We start from the raw sequence: 15161 nt of genomic DNA, 5'->3' as shown, positions 1-15161 counted from the left end.
GTCTAGAATGCCCACGTTCGCTAAAGTAGATACTATTTTTAAAAATTAATGTGCCTCATTAATTTCATTCTGAAATCACAGTACAAATGTGCTGTAGACTGCTGCTGTGAATGCTGGGTGTTTTTTTTTCTTTTTTTGGAGGGGGGAGGTTGTGTGTTTTGGTTTTGGTTTGGCTTTTTACTTAAGGTTTTATGCTGTATGGGGTCTGTGTGTGTGTGTGTGTGTGTGTGAGAGAGAGAGAGAGAGAGAGAGAGAGAGAGAGAGAGAGAGAGAGAGAGAGAATTTGGTAAGGTTCAGCAGGGGAAATACAAGGAAAAAGAAGTTACAAGAAGAAAGTTTCAAGTTTTGCAAATAGGTCACTCATTAAAAGTTTATATGGTAAATGCAGGAAGGCTCATCCCGGGGTTTTATAGAGCATTCTGGGTGGGCAGAAGCGTCGGCAGAACCCAAAGCTTACGTAAACCATTGCTCTTTCAAATACCCCTCTAACTCCTCAATGAACATTCAGCTTCTCCTTACCCTTAAGTAAACACACTCAAGAATCAAAGGAAGACGAACTCGGTTACACAATTCAACAAACTATTCATTTCTCATGCACCTTTTACAGATATGTGAATGCTAAAGAATGCTGGACCTGGAGGAGAAGAGGGATGTACAATAAATTACTTAAGAAATTAGCAGTACTTTTTATTTTCTTTACTTAAGAATGTCATCTTTTCCATTTTTAAAGATTTTCAAAAGTCACCCCCAAATCTGTGGCATGATCAACAACAATATACACTAGAGATGGAAACATCTAAGATTTTTTAAAGCATTTTTAATTTTTATGGACATGGGCAACTAAATAGATGATCTGCTTCCTTAGGAAAGCATAAAACACTTCTCCAGTAAAAGCTAAAAATGATTCCTACCTCCAAGAATCTTGCTAGCTTTATTTCCCAGGTATTTTTAGAAAAATTTCAGTTTATGGGCTCCACTGTATCTCTGGACTCTTTAGTCTCATAATTCAAGGTCACTACTTCATAGTTCTCTGGGTAACCTTGTTCCTAGAATTCCCCTTCCAAGCTCCCATCACCAGGGCTCTGGCTCTTATACTTTCCACACAGCATCAAGTTCAGGGCTTAATAATCATAAGGCTTTACCTGCTTCTATTAGCATTCTTGAGATACATTAAAATAAATAGCCAATGACTAAAATTGCTTGGATTTTTCTCCACTCTAAATGACTTATAAGATTACATACTTACTTGAACAGTCACATGAGAATTTCTTGACATTATTTTTCCTGGTTTAAATTTTTAGTTAACTACACAGTTGAAATCCCTGTTATATGATAAGAGATTTTTGAATGAAACCTGGAAGTTTCACATTATGTTTTGAGACTGGATCTTAATGAATACCTTCTGTTTTAGAGGGCTTTCTCTGGCCAGGAAAAGGAGTTGCTGCCTTGTTACTGCAGGCAGAGTGGAAGCCCAGGTCTCCCACTCGACCTGCACTGACACCCAAGGAGGGGGCCCCCTCATTACTGCTGAGGAGGGAAGGGTATTCCAGCTCCTCACATGGTGTCCACTAACCCTAAGGAGGCGTGGCCTTGTTATCACTGGATGGCGAAAGTCCTAACTCCCCTCTAGGCCTCTTCTGACACCCAAGTGCAAGCTCCCTACTTGGCCTTCTCAGCCCAGTGGAGGGAGGGTGCCTCGTTACAGCCTGGCAAGCATGGTAGTCTAGACTCCTCACTTCGTTGGTGAAGGTAGCAATGAAACCATGTTTATTTTCTGTGTGTTTGGCTGCAGCAGAGTGGCTATTGTCTAACAGTTTTCTGTCTTGTTAGGTTGGCCCTTTCCTGGTCCTTTGCAGAGAGATCAGAGTTTTGCTGGGGGCTGTTTGTGTCTGTGGCCTTTAGTGTTTCCAGGATGCTGGCTTCTTTGGCTCCATGTCTGGGATATACAAAGCAAGGAAAACTCAGGGAACTCACCCCCATGTTGTCTCCTTGGTCCCAAGGTTCCTGGCTGGTCTGCCTTCTTCCCTCCACCTTTTCTTAGTTAGCTATGTTCTATGTAATGTTCAGATACAAGCCTAGCAAAATATGTGCAAGATCTATATGTGAAAAATTACAAAACTCTGACTAATGAAATCAGAGAAGAACTGAATAAATGGAGAGAGTTTCCATGTTCATGGATGGGTAGACTCAATATTATCAAGATGTCAGTTCCTCCCAACTAGATCTATATAGATTTAATGCAATCCTACCTAGGATAGACTTTCACATTTTGGTCAGAACTGTTTTGAGAGCAAAATATTTGGGCTTTGAAGTTAAATGGAATTTGAGTGTAAATTGTAGTCATCTCATAAATGGCAGTTTCTTCAGATTTTGTTCTAGATAAAATAAAACTGCCTAAAAGATTTCAGCTGAGGACTCCAGCTTCTAGGAAGACGGAGTAAACATACTTTCCCTATTCCTCCCACTAAATACAACTAAATACAACTGCTTTCACTACATCTGCATCAGAATTTTGCTACAAATTTTGATAACTTGTGTTTTCATTTTCATTTAATTCAAAATATTTTTAAATTTCTCCTGAGATTTCTTCTTTGACCCCCATGTGTTATTTAGACGTGTGTTGTTTAATCTCTACATATTTTAGGATTTTCCTGTTATCTTTCTGTTATTGATTTCTGGTTTAATCCCACCATGGTATGAGAACAAACATGGTATGATTTTTATCCTTTTAGATTTTTGAGGTGTGCTTTGTGGTCCAGAATGTGGTCTATCTTGGTGAATGTTCCATGTGAACTTGAGAAGAATGTGTGTATTGTGCTGTTGTGGATGAAGTAGTCTATGACATCAATCATATCCAGTTGATTGGTGGTGGTGCTGAGTTCAGCTCTGTTCTTGCTGATTTTCTGCCTGCTGGATCTGTCCAAAAATCCTGCCCTAAAAGACTTCAAATATAAGAATTCAGATAGTCTTGCGTTTGAGGCATGTGTATTGAAGACAGCTAATGGGACATCTAGTCAACAGCAGACCTAATGGGATGTATATTGTGAGTTTCTGAGGAACCCCAGATTTGGGCAGAATTGGGCAGATGTACTCTCCCCAGGTAGTACTGGACCGTGGCTGGCTTCCCTGGGCAGGGGTGGAACAGAGCATCCCTGGAGAACAGAGCACAACTGGAATTCCTGTGAGCCACTAGCTGCAGATAGGAAGAAGACAAGTTGAGCAGAGCATACCCAGGTATTTACATTTCAAATTTACCCATGAAATAAATTATTCCCCTGGGGAAGAGCTAATAAAGAGGTGGACGAGGTCAGGAGTTATACCAATTACATTCCTTCCACACAGATGAAACATCAAAAGTGGTGTGACCTCCCACCCCTTCCAAGAGTACACATTAAATCTTAAAAAAAAAAAAAACCAAAAAACCCCTCACAAACATGTAAGATATTAGCATTATTGGAAACATTTTCCCAGAATTTGAGGACCCAGAGATTTGTCAACTGTAGATGAATGGCTGAAGTTAATACACAGGATGAAGCTCACATTACAAGTAATTTCTCTTGCAGAATATTTTATATTCAGCCTTTACTCTTGCCTTCAGACAATGATAAACTAGGTTTGTGTTAGCCAAGAAATAAACTAGGTTTGTGTTAGCCAAGAAATGGTAAGAGAGGAGGGGGAAAGGAAGAAAGGTCAGGAAGTCAGGGAGGTAAGAACAAAGAAGAGACAGGGGGAGAGAAAGGCAGGGAAGAGGTCATCACTGTTAATAAGGAAGTGTGAACAGTCCCAGGGTTTTTCTACCCAGAGTTGAGAGTGTGGTCAGTTTCAGAATCTGAACCCTGAGCAGGCAAGAGGTATTTATCTCTGCAGGGCTTCTTTATATCTTATTGCTTTAACTTTTCTCTGGTAAAAATTATTTTTGTCTGGGGGAAGAGAATTTGGGGTGGGGAAAAATGTATTTCTGATTAGTATTAAGGGGGAAGGGCTTCCCTGGTGGCGCAGTGGTTGAGAGTCCGCCTGCCGACGCAGGGAACACGGGTTCGTGCCCCGGTCCGGGAAGATCCCACATGCCACGGAGCGGCTGGACCCGTGAGCCATGGCCGCTGGGCCTGCACGTCCGGAGCCTGTGCTCCGCAGCAGGAGACGCCACGGCAGTGAGAGGCCCGCGTACCGCAAAAAAAAAAAAAAAAAAAAATTAAGGGGGAGCATGAGGCAGCACTCAAAGCCGCAGTAATCACTGCAAACCCACTATGGGGAGGCATCTGTGCAAGGCTTTCCTGGCGTGGACAAACCGTGAAGCTCAGCGTCCTTCACCTCGCACTAGACCGGAGGGCAGAACCAGGGCAGGTGAGAGTGGAGACTGTGGGTTTTCTTTAGGCCCGTATGAGCAGCAGGGTCTTTACCTAGAACCCCCCTGACTCAAAAGAAGAATCAGACTTATAGTTTCATTTCTAAAAATAAAAACCAAGATCACGCATTTGGGAGCTGGATCACTGTAGAGGGAGTGCCTATTTCAGCTGGCCATTTCCGTTTGTTGTTTTACCAAGCAGAGGTTTGGAAATGGCACCTGCTTCCCCTGGCAAGGTTTTGTTGATGGCCAGTGTGGGTAGCACTGAATGATCTTTGAGACAGTGGTTAAATTGTTGCTGCTGACATTTCCACTAAGCCCAGCTCTAGAAGCAATTGTTGAGAAGTTCGTCACTCTGTGGGGCTCCCAACTGGAAAATGAAGAGAATGAAGGGGCAGAGTAAAGCAGATGTAAACCCACTGCTTTCACACTGCTGTTGCAATGACTTGACTGACAATCAATAAACCAGGTGCAATGAGCTTGGATGGTCAGTAACCCTGTGGGCATGCAAGACTTCTAACTTCTTTTTCATGTTGGTGGCTTCTGATGGCCTGAGCAGTTCTCCTGTCAATTTTGGGGAAACAGATAGTTATGCCTGTGTATCAGTTTGAATTGTTCTTAAGTATCAGTAGTAAAAAACTTGACTAATAACAACCAAGCAAATAATTTATTTTTCTCATTGAGCAAAAAGTTGGAAGATAGGTGGGTCCAGGGCTGGTGCAATGCTCGATGATGTCAGGGAACCTCACGGCTCCTCCTTCTTTACCACTCTACATACTTAGCCTACCAACTGTTGCCTCAATGGCACAAGATAGCTGCTTAAGCTCCAGATGTCACACTTGAGCCCAAGGCAGGAAAAATTTGGGAAAAGGAAAGGAGGGGCTTTAAATATCTGTTGCTTTAGTCAGAGAACCCTGGGACACAATTTTGGTAATGAAGCAAGGAAAATTAACTTTAAACCCAGAATCATTTTGTTCTTCTCTAAACCTACCCAGGCTGGTTATCCTCATCAGCCCCAACCCCTTTCCACCTAATAACCTGGTTCCAGAGAACTTCTCACCAAAACAGCTGTAAGAGATCATAAGACAGGACATTTAAATGCTGCAAATACCTGATCCTGGAGCAGCCCAGCTCCCAAAGGCCTTGAAGCCACAAGTCACCCTTCATCTAGAGACTAAGGGACCACGGAAATAAGCCTTGGTTTCTCAGGAATAAACTACATTCGCAGCAAGAAATAATACTCTCCCCTGAGAGCTACCTCCGGGAATATAGAGAAAAAGGCACATTCTCTCCAACATCGTGCCTGGGAACATCTCACCTTGATGAAATTAGAAGTCATGCTGACCTCACAGAACACAGGGCCATTCTAGTAAAATAATGTATGTGGAAAACATCTGTGAGAGTATATGATAGTTAACAGTGGTTACTTCTGGAGAGGGAGAGGGAGTTGGGAGATATGTGAAAAGGAGATATCACAATTGATTCCATATATTTCTTGTACCCGTATATTTGGAGAAGAGGGTGCTTATACTATTGCTGGCTTCTGAAGTTAGTAATATGTCAAGCGGTAAAGTGAATGGCTCCAACGACAGGTGCAGAATCTCGGACTTATCTTTTTAAAGGTGTAACCGTGTGCTGGGCACACTGGACTATGAAATTACACTGGGCCTGGATCCTACCCTCAGCGGAAGTGACTAGGCGTGAATGCAAATTACTCCAACCCAGAGTAGAAGGTGAAGAGGTTCAGGTGCAGTATCACGGGAACTGAAAAGAGAATTAGTTCCTTCTGAGGAGGAGCAAAGAGATGGTAAAATATGAAATGTTTAAACATACTTGCACACTTCCATCTTTTCAAGATCTAGTTCCAGTGTCATCTCTGCAGTGAAGGGTGCCCTAGTTCTCTCAGAGATCAATTACTCAGACCCATGATGTTTGTTCCCATCTATCTCACGTTAGCACCTTTTTCTGTTTATAAATCTGCTTCCATTAGCCTCTGAGCTAAAGGGCAAAAGCATCTTACATATCCAGGGACACACACAGATCCCGGCCCTAGCAGCTATGCCACCCACCCCATCCATCCATTCATTCAATTTGTCAAGATCTGTGCTAGGTGCTGGGGAGGCAAGCAAAGCTGAATAAGAGAAAATATCCACCACTGGGGACAGAAACACAAAAATCAACAGTGATGGCGCAGTGTCATAAATGCCTTGACGGGAATAATAGAGGGGTCTAAGAACCAAGAGGACCAGAGTCAGGGCAGGAGGATGAGAAAGGCTTCCCTAAAGAGAGAGAATTCAAGCTCTTTTTGAAGAAGATGGGAAGAGGAATAAGGTGGAGATGGATTTCATGTGGCGGCAACAGCATGATCCCTTCAAGAACTATGAACTGACACTCAAAAACATCTCACCCCAACTACAATCATGGTAGAGTCCAAGGGACTTAGCTCCAATCTATGTGTTTCCCTTTCAAAGTCACAGACATTAAAAAAATAAATAAATCCAAGACTAGGAACCCATCATTCATAAGAGAAAGCTGGTGAAGTAATTTATCCTAGAATCAGAAACCACCTGCCCACCAACCTATTTTCTGTTCACTTGCCAACCAGGATTTCAGTGCACTGGCTCCCTGAGCAAAAGCAGTGAGTCACCAATGATAGAGTGACAGCATCTCATCAACTCACAGCGGAACTCTGAAGGGACTGGCCTGTAGGCTTCCGAGCTTCAGCCCAGAGACGTGTGTGCGCTTCCTCTGCCCCACCAGCTGGCGCGCTTCCACTCTTTACATAACTGGGCCCCTTAAAATCAATGGTCATCTAGGCAACTGTTGCTTTAATTCCACTTGCCACAGAGGAGATACAGGGAGCCAGCACTCGATCAACGTGATGCTACTATAATCACCCTTTCCAAAGGGACTGGCAGATAAAATGCCCACATCAGGCAAGGGCTTACTTCAGGTCCTGGAGGCATTTCCTAACACTAACTGGCGGCCCAGTCAGCAAACACACTGAGCCGAAAGATGTAGTGTCTACCTTTTTCTTTGGCATAAATCTCACCTAATCCTCAGGTACATATTGTGCTTCCCAACAAACAGATGGGGAAACTGAGGTGTGTCGGTTAAGCAAATTGCCTGAGCTTGCATGAGAGCTATTTGAGTCCGGGGGTAATCTAGCTCAGTCTTTCTGTTACACAAAAGCTCCCTCTCTTAATCATCCACAGGCTCCTCAAGGATAGAGAAGGGAAGATACTAGTGGAAAAACATTATATTTTTTTGAGGCGAGAAAAATCAACTATATGGTAATTAATCCAATTCTGCTCACTTTACAGGATTACGGAGAAAGTAACTGCCTTCTCAGCACAAACAGTTCTATTCTGTCCCAACGCTCCCACACTGCCCTGCAGATACAGCCCTGCGGAGAGCCACGCTGTGTGTTTAAAGGCAGGAAAACCAGAAGGCTCTGAGTGAGAGAGGTCATGAAGCAAGAACTCCAGAAATGCTCATTAACCGTTTGAGATCTGAATTATGTGCCTTTTCCTTGCCCTGCAAAGTCTGACTTATGTGTTGATCCTAACACTTCTAACTTCCTATCACTTGTACACAAGGAGGTAGATATAGAGAGAAACACATGATAAGAGAGGCATCAGCAGGACTACTAGACCAAAATCCACAACTTCAAACTATGGGAAGGAAATGTGCTGTCACAGGGCAGATGTATCGCATTGGAACTTCTGGAAATTGAGGCTGGGATGTTAATTTCCCCCCAATTCCCAGTTGACTATAATGCACCATATTGAATAACAATCACAGCTCTAGAGAGATATTCAAAGAATCATTCAATCAAAAATTCACCTCTGGAGATCCTGTAGAATTAGGGATATGTACGACCCAGCTGTCTCTTAAAAGTTCATAACTCTCAGCTGAAAATGGTATTTAAGGTGAGGGTTTCAGCCATTTTGGCGAGTTACTCAGTTTTTCTGGGTCTTTCCCACGTATACATGTTATTAAACTTTTGTTTGATTTTATCCTGTTTGAAAAAAGAAGGTTCATAAATCTCAGTGAACTGACGCTTTCCATAGTCTCATCATTTTAAAAATCTGGATTTAGGAAGTGATATTTCACACTTTATTATATTAGCATGAGTGGTCACCAATGCTTGCTAGCAATTAAGGGTCTTTAGGTCTTCTCTCTGAATGAATAACATGGGAATTAAAGGTTTACAGCCCAAATGCCATAGTTAGTCAAACCAAATCACTATGCAGGAATTTACATGGCTGCGAAAACTCAGTTTGATGGAAACGAAATAACATATTTCCACACTAGGGACTTATGCACAAGTACAGTTCTTATACCTCTGAAGAGTTCATCTTTCCAACAAGGTTATTTGTTACTTTTCACATTCTGAGTCCTCCAGATTGCTTCTGAGCTTTGGGCAAACTTTTGTTGTACTTGCTGATCTCACTATGCTTCTGGTAAAGCTAAAAGAAGAAAAGAAACTGCTTTAAGGAAGGATAGTCTGTGGCCCTTCTCGCTGTCACTAAAGGTAAAGCACTGGTTTAATTAAAACAAACACGAAGGAGTAGAAAAGTAATAAAGTGGGTTTGTTTGTTCTTTTTGTTTTGCAAGCTTGAGAGGAAAATGACCTCCAAGATTATGTGAACCAGTGTGTGATCTGGGCTTGCTATAACCTCAGCTGTTAAAGGGGCAATAACCCTATCTCTTCCCTATTTAGCTGCTGAATTTTTTTTTTAATGGTTTCCATGAAAACTAAGTGGGATTTTTAGAAGCAGGTAGCTTAATCTCTCAAAACAAAAACAAACAAAAAAAGAAAGCTAAGTTGAAAACATCAAGAAAGAAAAGTGAAAACAAGCAAACATGTTGAGTTCAAAATAAACATTTTCTTTTTAACTGCTTAACTTTTATGAAGTATGGAATGAGCTTTTTCTGTTTTTCTAAATAACTTTAGGGAAGGTTGTATTTTAGGTCATATGTCCCAAATAAGAACACACACCCATAAGCAGGTCTGATCTACGGTGACGACTAACCTTTTGCAAAGTAGAAAGAAACATAAATTATCTTCATAAAGCTGATGCTTTTGCATTTATTAAAATTAAACTGCAATCTATCTCCCAACATACAAATTACTGTGACAAGTTAAATGATGTTCCCACACTCCAACCTAATTCCATGCCAGTTGTTTTCATGTAACATAAGTTTGATCATATAAACATTTCGTGAGGCCAAGGTGGTGATAATATATTGTGAATCAAACTGATTTTGAAAAACATGCATGACAGGTTCACATTTCCACATTTACTGAACTTTATTAACACATATAAAACATGTTTTATATATGGGCAAGGACATTCAATACTAAATGGCACATTATCATCTAACAGTTGAACTTTATCAAGAATGAGGTTTTAGAATATAATACACTAATATTTCATGACTATTTGAAGAATTAAATAGCAAACAATTAAAATAACAATTAACAGCAGTTTAAACATACAAAAAGCTCACTGTTTACTATTTACCATAAGTGGAATCATTCCGATACAACTTCTATTTAAAAAAAAAAAAAAAAGGAAAAAAAAAATAGTACCATGTGTGTTATACAGGCCAAAAAAACGGGTGTCTAGGCAGGGCTGACTAGGTGACTCCTGCCCTAATACTGCAGTTACTTCTCTCAAAGGGCAGTGGGTTTAGGCAGTCACTTCTCAGCACAGTGTAGAGTTATATACAGGGTGATCATATATATAATTTCTCCTCCAAATTAGGACACTTATGAGAGAGGAGGCACTATATAAGGTGAGGAAATAGGAATAACCAGATCTGTTATGAGCAAACTCAGGATATATATGTCACTCTAGTTAAATACAGTATCAGATGCACTATCATTACCTTTGTGCTTTGGGGGACAGTATAGACCAGTTGAAAAAATTATATTAAATTAAGAAACCCTGAATTTTTCTCCAACTGGACTTTCTGAACTCTACTTTTCCTGTCATCAGAGGTTTTGCTGGAAATATTAGTGATTATTATCTTAACAGGTTAAAATTTATGAACTTCAAAGGCATGGGATATAGCTTATAGACTCAAAAGGCTAGAGATTAGTATTTTTTTCTATTAAAAAGAGATTTTCATTTTAACCAACTATAATAGAATTTGTCTTTTAATTTCTAAGATGTATCCTGAACATACTATATAGAAAATGTATTTTTACCTTAAATTCAGTTTACTTCATAAAAACATAAAAATGGATTTTTCTGGCCATAACTAGCTTATTCAAATATAATAGAAATAATGTAATATATTTTTTGTATTAACTTCCGAGCTCCAGTTCACACTCATTCAAAAATTGTTTATAGATACCCTAACAAGGATTTTGATTTTCAGTCTTTAAGGCAGGGTGCAAAGGCAATTAAGTATCTCCAAAACACAACAGCAGCTATTCTGTCCAAGCTCACAGGAAATGAAGGGAAGTACGTAGGATCTGATAAATCCAGAAGAGAATGTTGTTTTTTAAAATAATATTCTGATTCTCCTGATTGGATGATGAGATTTAAGACTACCAATGAATTGTACCAATTAAAGAGGATCAGGTAACATCACACTTGAATCTTACAGATTTGGGGGGAAAAAAAAATCAAAACAAAAAGTGAAGTTTTGACATTGGGTCAACATCCACATGCAGAAACTAAGTATTAACGCCACAGAAACAAAAATAAAATTTTAATAAATTGATGTATGATAGATGATCTAGATATTTTAACTTACTATGTATCATAGCTTAATTTCATTAAAAACTATTACAAAGAACAAAGTACAGGTAGGTCTACAGGAAAATTAACGTGCAATAAAGAGACCTAGCACGAGTTCACATTTCTTCTAAGTAAATTTTAACTTTAATTAATTTCCAAATCAGGCAACTAAATCAAATATTTTGTTTCTTTACCCCAGGCTATTGTTTTACTTCAATGGGTGTAACAAACAATAAAAATTCTAGCAGGGGAGGAGAATAAATGATGGAAAACAAGAAAATAGGAGGCTCAATTAGCAAAACAAAACATGTTTTATTTATCAAAGACAATGAAATAAATCAGAAAATACAGAGAAATACAAAAAAAGTTATAAAGCGTAATAAATTTTATTTTTTCAGAAATGGAAAAATGACCCTGAATAGTTTTAGATGTATCTTTTAGTAGTCAGTGTCTAATAATAAACAAGCAATATATTTTATATGTTCTATATAGCTGTATCAACTGATTTTTAAGTTTAAAAGATAATTCCCATCATTTTTAATGTTGCATTTCAAAAGCAAAGATATAACTGAAGAGAAAACAGATGAGACATAAAATGATTTGTAAAATGTAGTAGCTTATGAATGTAAAATAGATTCCAGTTGTAATAATATTCACACACACTCTCGCAACACACTCACACCCCTATATTCCACAGACACATTTCCATAACTTGAAAACAGATATTTCACATATCTCAATTCAGGAAATGATTTTTACAAGTTAATCCTACAATCAGAAAGCAAGAAGCTATTAAAAGCACAAGTTTTTATTTGCTAAATTAAACTAAACATCTAAAGGAAAAAAATATTACAATGATATTTAAAGGTACTTTTTATTGGCTTTTTAAAAGACAAAATGAATGAGAGTATCTTATTCAGAAAATTAATTTTCAAAAATGTCTTAAATGAAATAAATATAATATCTAATACAATCTCTTCCTGCAAGAATCTCTAAGATGAACAATGCTAAAAACCAAACTTCTCATTTGAGAAACCCTAAAACTGTCATGTCCCTTTAAAAAAAAAAAAAAAAATTTTCTTATAAAGGACATGTGGCATACCCACATTTTCTTAAAATTTGTCCTAAAACTATCTTTAACACCCAAATTTTCTATACATATTAAGTTCACTTAATTTAAAATTAATGAAGAGATATCTATCTAGACACAATTTCTAAGAAAAAGATGCAGAAAGTAATTTATGCATGGTTATTTACAGAAAGTTTTGCTAAATAATGATGTAAATATTGGTTCAACAATCTGACAAAGCCTAATAATCAGCACTGCAGGTTTCAAAAAACTTTATATATAACAAAGGATGTTTCATGTGTAGAGTTACTAGATAAATCTAAGAGCCAGAAACTAAAGTATTTGACATGGTTAATAGTTTCATTTTTATTGTTAAATGTCAGGTCAGAAGTCAATGGCATTTACATGCTGGAAGACTGTTTATCACTCAACTCTTTCAATTATATCAAACACTGATTAATCAAATGTGACTGCACTTTACTGCTACCACTTTATGGTTTCTTTCAAGTATACCCAAATCTTTTAAATGGGCACATATGCAACTGTGCAAAACAAATGAAATATAAATATTTAAGAGAATGAACAGAAATGGCTTTTAAGCATAAACCACTCTGCCATTCAGTTATGAAGCTCTATCTTTTCCTCACTAATTTGTCTTCTGCTTTTAGTAGTCTTCTATCTTATTAAAGTTGCAGGTTTACAGACGATCTGGAAATTTCACATTGATACAAGAAAGGAATGTCTGGTCGATGCAGTCTAGGGACAAAAAGAATTAGCCTTAAAATGTATTAAGTTGCAATTATCTAAACGACAGCATAATGAAAACCGACCTTATTAGCAGTATTACATCAAGTATATAATATCCTTTTGGTAAGAATGACATAAGGTAGCATATATCAAAATATATTCTAAAGTTTAGGCTTCTAACCATCTAGAAAATATTTACATTAGAGTTTAAACTCTTGAAAATGCAAACAAGGTAATCACACTGAATATTCACAGAATATCATTTAAATTAGTAAAATTACTTTGCCTTTTATCTTACAGGTAATACCGACAAACTCTTAAGGTCACTGCTTGTAAAGACATTTTACCAGTTAAAGAGAAAATGTGACATCTTCTAGGGGGAGGAAGAAACCTTAGTGGAACATTTAAAGTGATATTTAAATATAATCCAGAAATGCAATTGTAATCATTGTTCTCTTTAGCAGAAATAAGTAAATCATGTCAGCTTATGTAAAACTCATATAAGCATAAAATTTAAGCAACCAAATCACAAACCATACAATTTATTTATACTTAAGTCATAGCAACTTGAAGCATTTTGTACTTAAAGATACATCCAGAAGTTAAGTGTTTTAGTAGACATTTTGCTTATGCGGTTCAACTACTTTAAAAGTTCAAATCAATGAAGTGTATGGTACTTGCTTTAAAAGTATCAATAGTATAGCGAGTAGAGATATGAGGTCTCTTCATGTGAAGATCTACTAGCTGCATAATAAATAAATGCCTTTACTATAGACACAGCCTCCAGAAACTCACTGGATAACCAGTAAGACAACCTCTGCTCATTTCTTTATATTCCCATTTATACAAGTTGCAGCCTTGGTTGTTGATACAAACTGGCACACATTAAGAAAATAGTAACAAAGCTCCTATTTTCTTCACACAACTTTTATTCATTGATCCAGTTTGTTAAGATCAGTGCATGGCAAGTTGCTTTTCAATCAGACTTGTTTTTTTGTTTGTTTTATCCACCAGATATCTATGTGAATTTCACACTGTTTTATGCAAAATGCCCATTCTCTCTGTGTAAGTGCTTTGTCATATTTTGTTTTTCAAGCTTTCAAATGCTGTGCTGGTGGTTACTTCGTATACATCCTGTGGTCAAGCTTTAAAAAGAAATTTAAAAGTCTGATTTAAAGTTTCAGTTTACTCATAATACATTTTTAAAAATTAAAATGTATGAAATTCAATTTTTAAAATGGAAGTTATCTTAAAAGTTCACAACTTCTTAAATTTCAGTAAGTGACTGTTAACAGTATAAAAATCTATTAAATATGCTGAATTTGAGTAAACAACATGAGTACACATTAAGCATTTAATATGCATCTGGTGAATTTGAATACAAAAGGAATAAACAATTAATATATTAATATTTCTTACCTCTATAATAAGAAGAAATATCTTGTTCTATGAGCAGCTGCCATGCTTTCAGACATGTTTCTGACTTTTAGATAATTAACAAATCCTCTGAAGAAAAGAAGCAGGCCTGAGAAGGTTGAAATAATACAGATATGTTATGTTCTTACACAGAAAGGGGACACAATACATTTTAGATAGACAATTATAAACAAGATCCTCTTGGTCTAAGGAATTTAACGTGTAGGATTACAGTCATTCCATAATATATTTTACATTATAATGACAAATCTATTGTAAGGAAATATAATAAAATTTTACTGCCACCCCCAAATTCTTTCAATTTGTTACACCTAGATGTATCTAAAGTAAAGTAAATCCAGCCACGAAAATCCAAAATTACACAAAAATACACTTACTAAATTATTTCTTAAAAAGCAAAGCTACCTAATGCATTTAAACTGATTCAACTCATAGAAGTTCCATTTTATACCAAACTTTTTAATTACTATAACTACTAAGCAAACTAAGACATATTTATTGATATAAAGTATTCAAGAGAGAACATATGCATGTAATTGCTAACAATTGTGGGATAAAACCAATAACAAGCCTGTCTAGCAAGATCAGGTGCCTGTCATCTGCAAGATTTGTATTTAGAGATATGTGCATTATGTAAATAATTTACTTATTAGTTATTACTTTCAAGTAATAAAAGACTAATTTATAATAAAAATTAAGTTGAGAAAAATCAAGAAAGAAGACTTTGGAAGCAGCCACTAGTGATTTCTTAAATGATTTGAGATGTATCTTCTATCTATCTCAGTGTTCTCCTCTGTAAAACAGT

General features: G+C 37.4%; 1 protein-coding gene across 4 annotated transcripts in view; it reads right to left on the bottom strand.

Annotated features, from left to right (window-relative positions):
• Positions 1-565: 565 nt before the first annotated feature.
• NDFIP2 (Nedd4 family interacting protein 2) overlaps positions 566-15161 on the bottom strand; it is a 76048-nt gene continuing 61452 nt past the window's right edge. The window contains exons 7-9 of one of the 4 annotated variants that reach the window (XR_004346658.1): positions 14339-14444; positions 8692-8817; positions 566-3193 (exon numbers count right to left, since the gene is read on the bottom strand). Coding sequence is in view for 3 of the 4 variants with exons in the window: in XM_032611043.1 (XP_032466934.1) it covers positions 14341-14444 (104 nt within the window). In the remaining variant the exon portion in view is untranslated. Of the gene's footprint in view, positions 3194-4152; positions 8818-11473; positions 14065-14338; positions 14445-15161 lie in introns of those variants that run through there. The other 3 variants (XM_032611043.1, XM_032611041.1, XM_032611040.1) reach the window with 3 other exon arrangements.

This window comes from Phocoena sinus, chromosome 18 (assembly GCF_008692025.1).
Source record: "Phocoena sinus isolate mPhoSin1 chromosome 18, mPhoSin1.pri, whole genome shotgun sequence".
NCBI lineage: Eukaryota > Metazoa > Chordata > Mammalia > Artiodactyla > Phocoenidae > Phocoena > Phocoena sinus.
The sequence above is the reverse complement of the archived record's forward strand: the minus strand, read 5'-3'. Positions and strand labels throughout refer to the sequence as shown.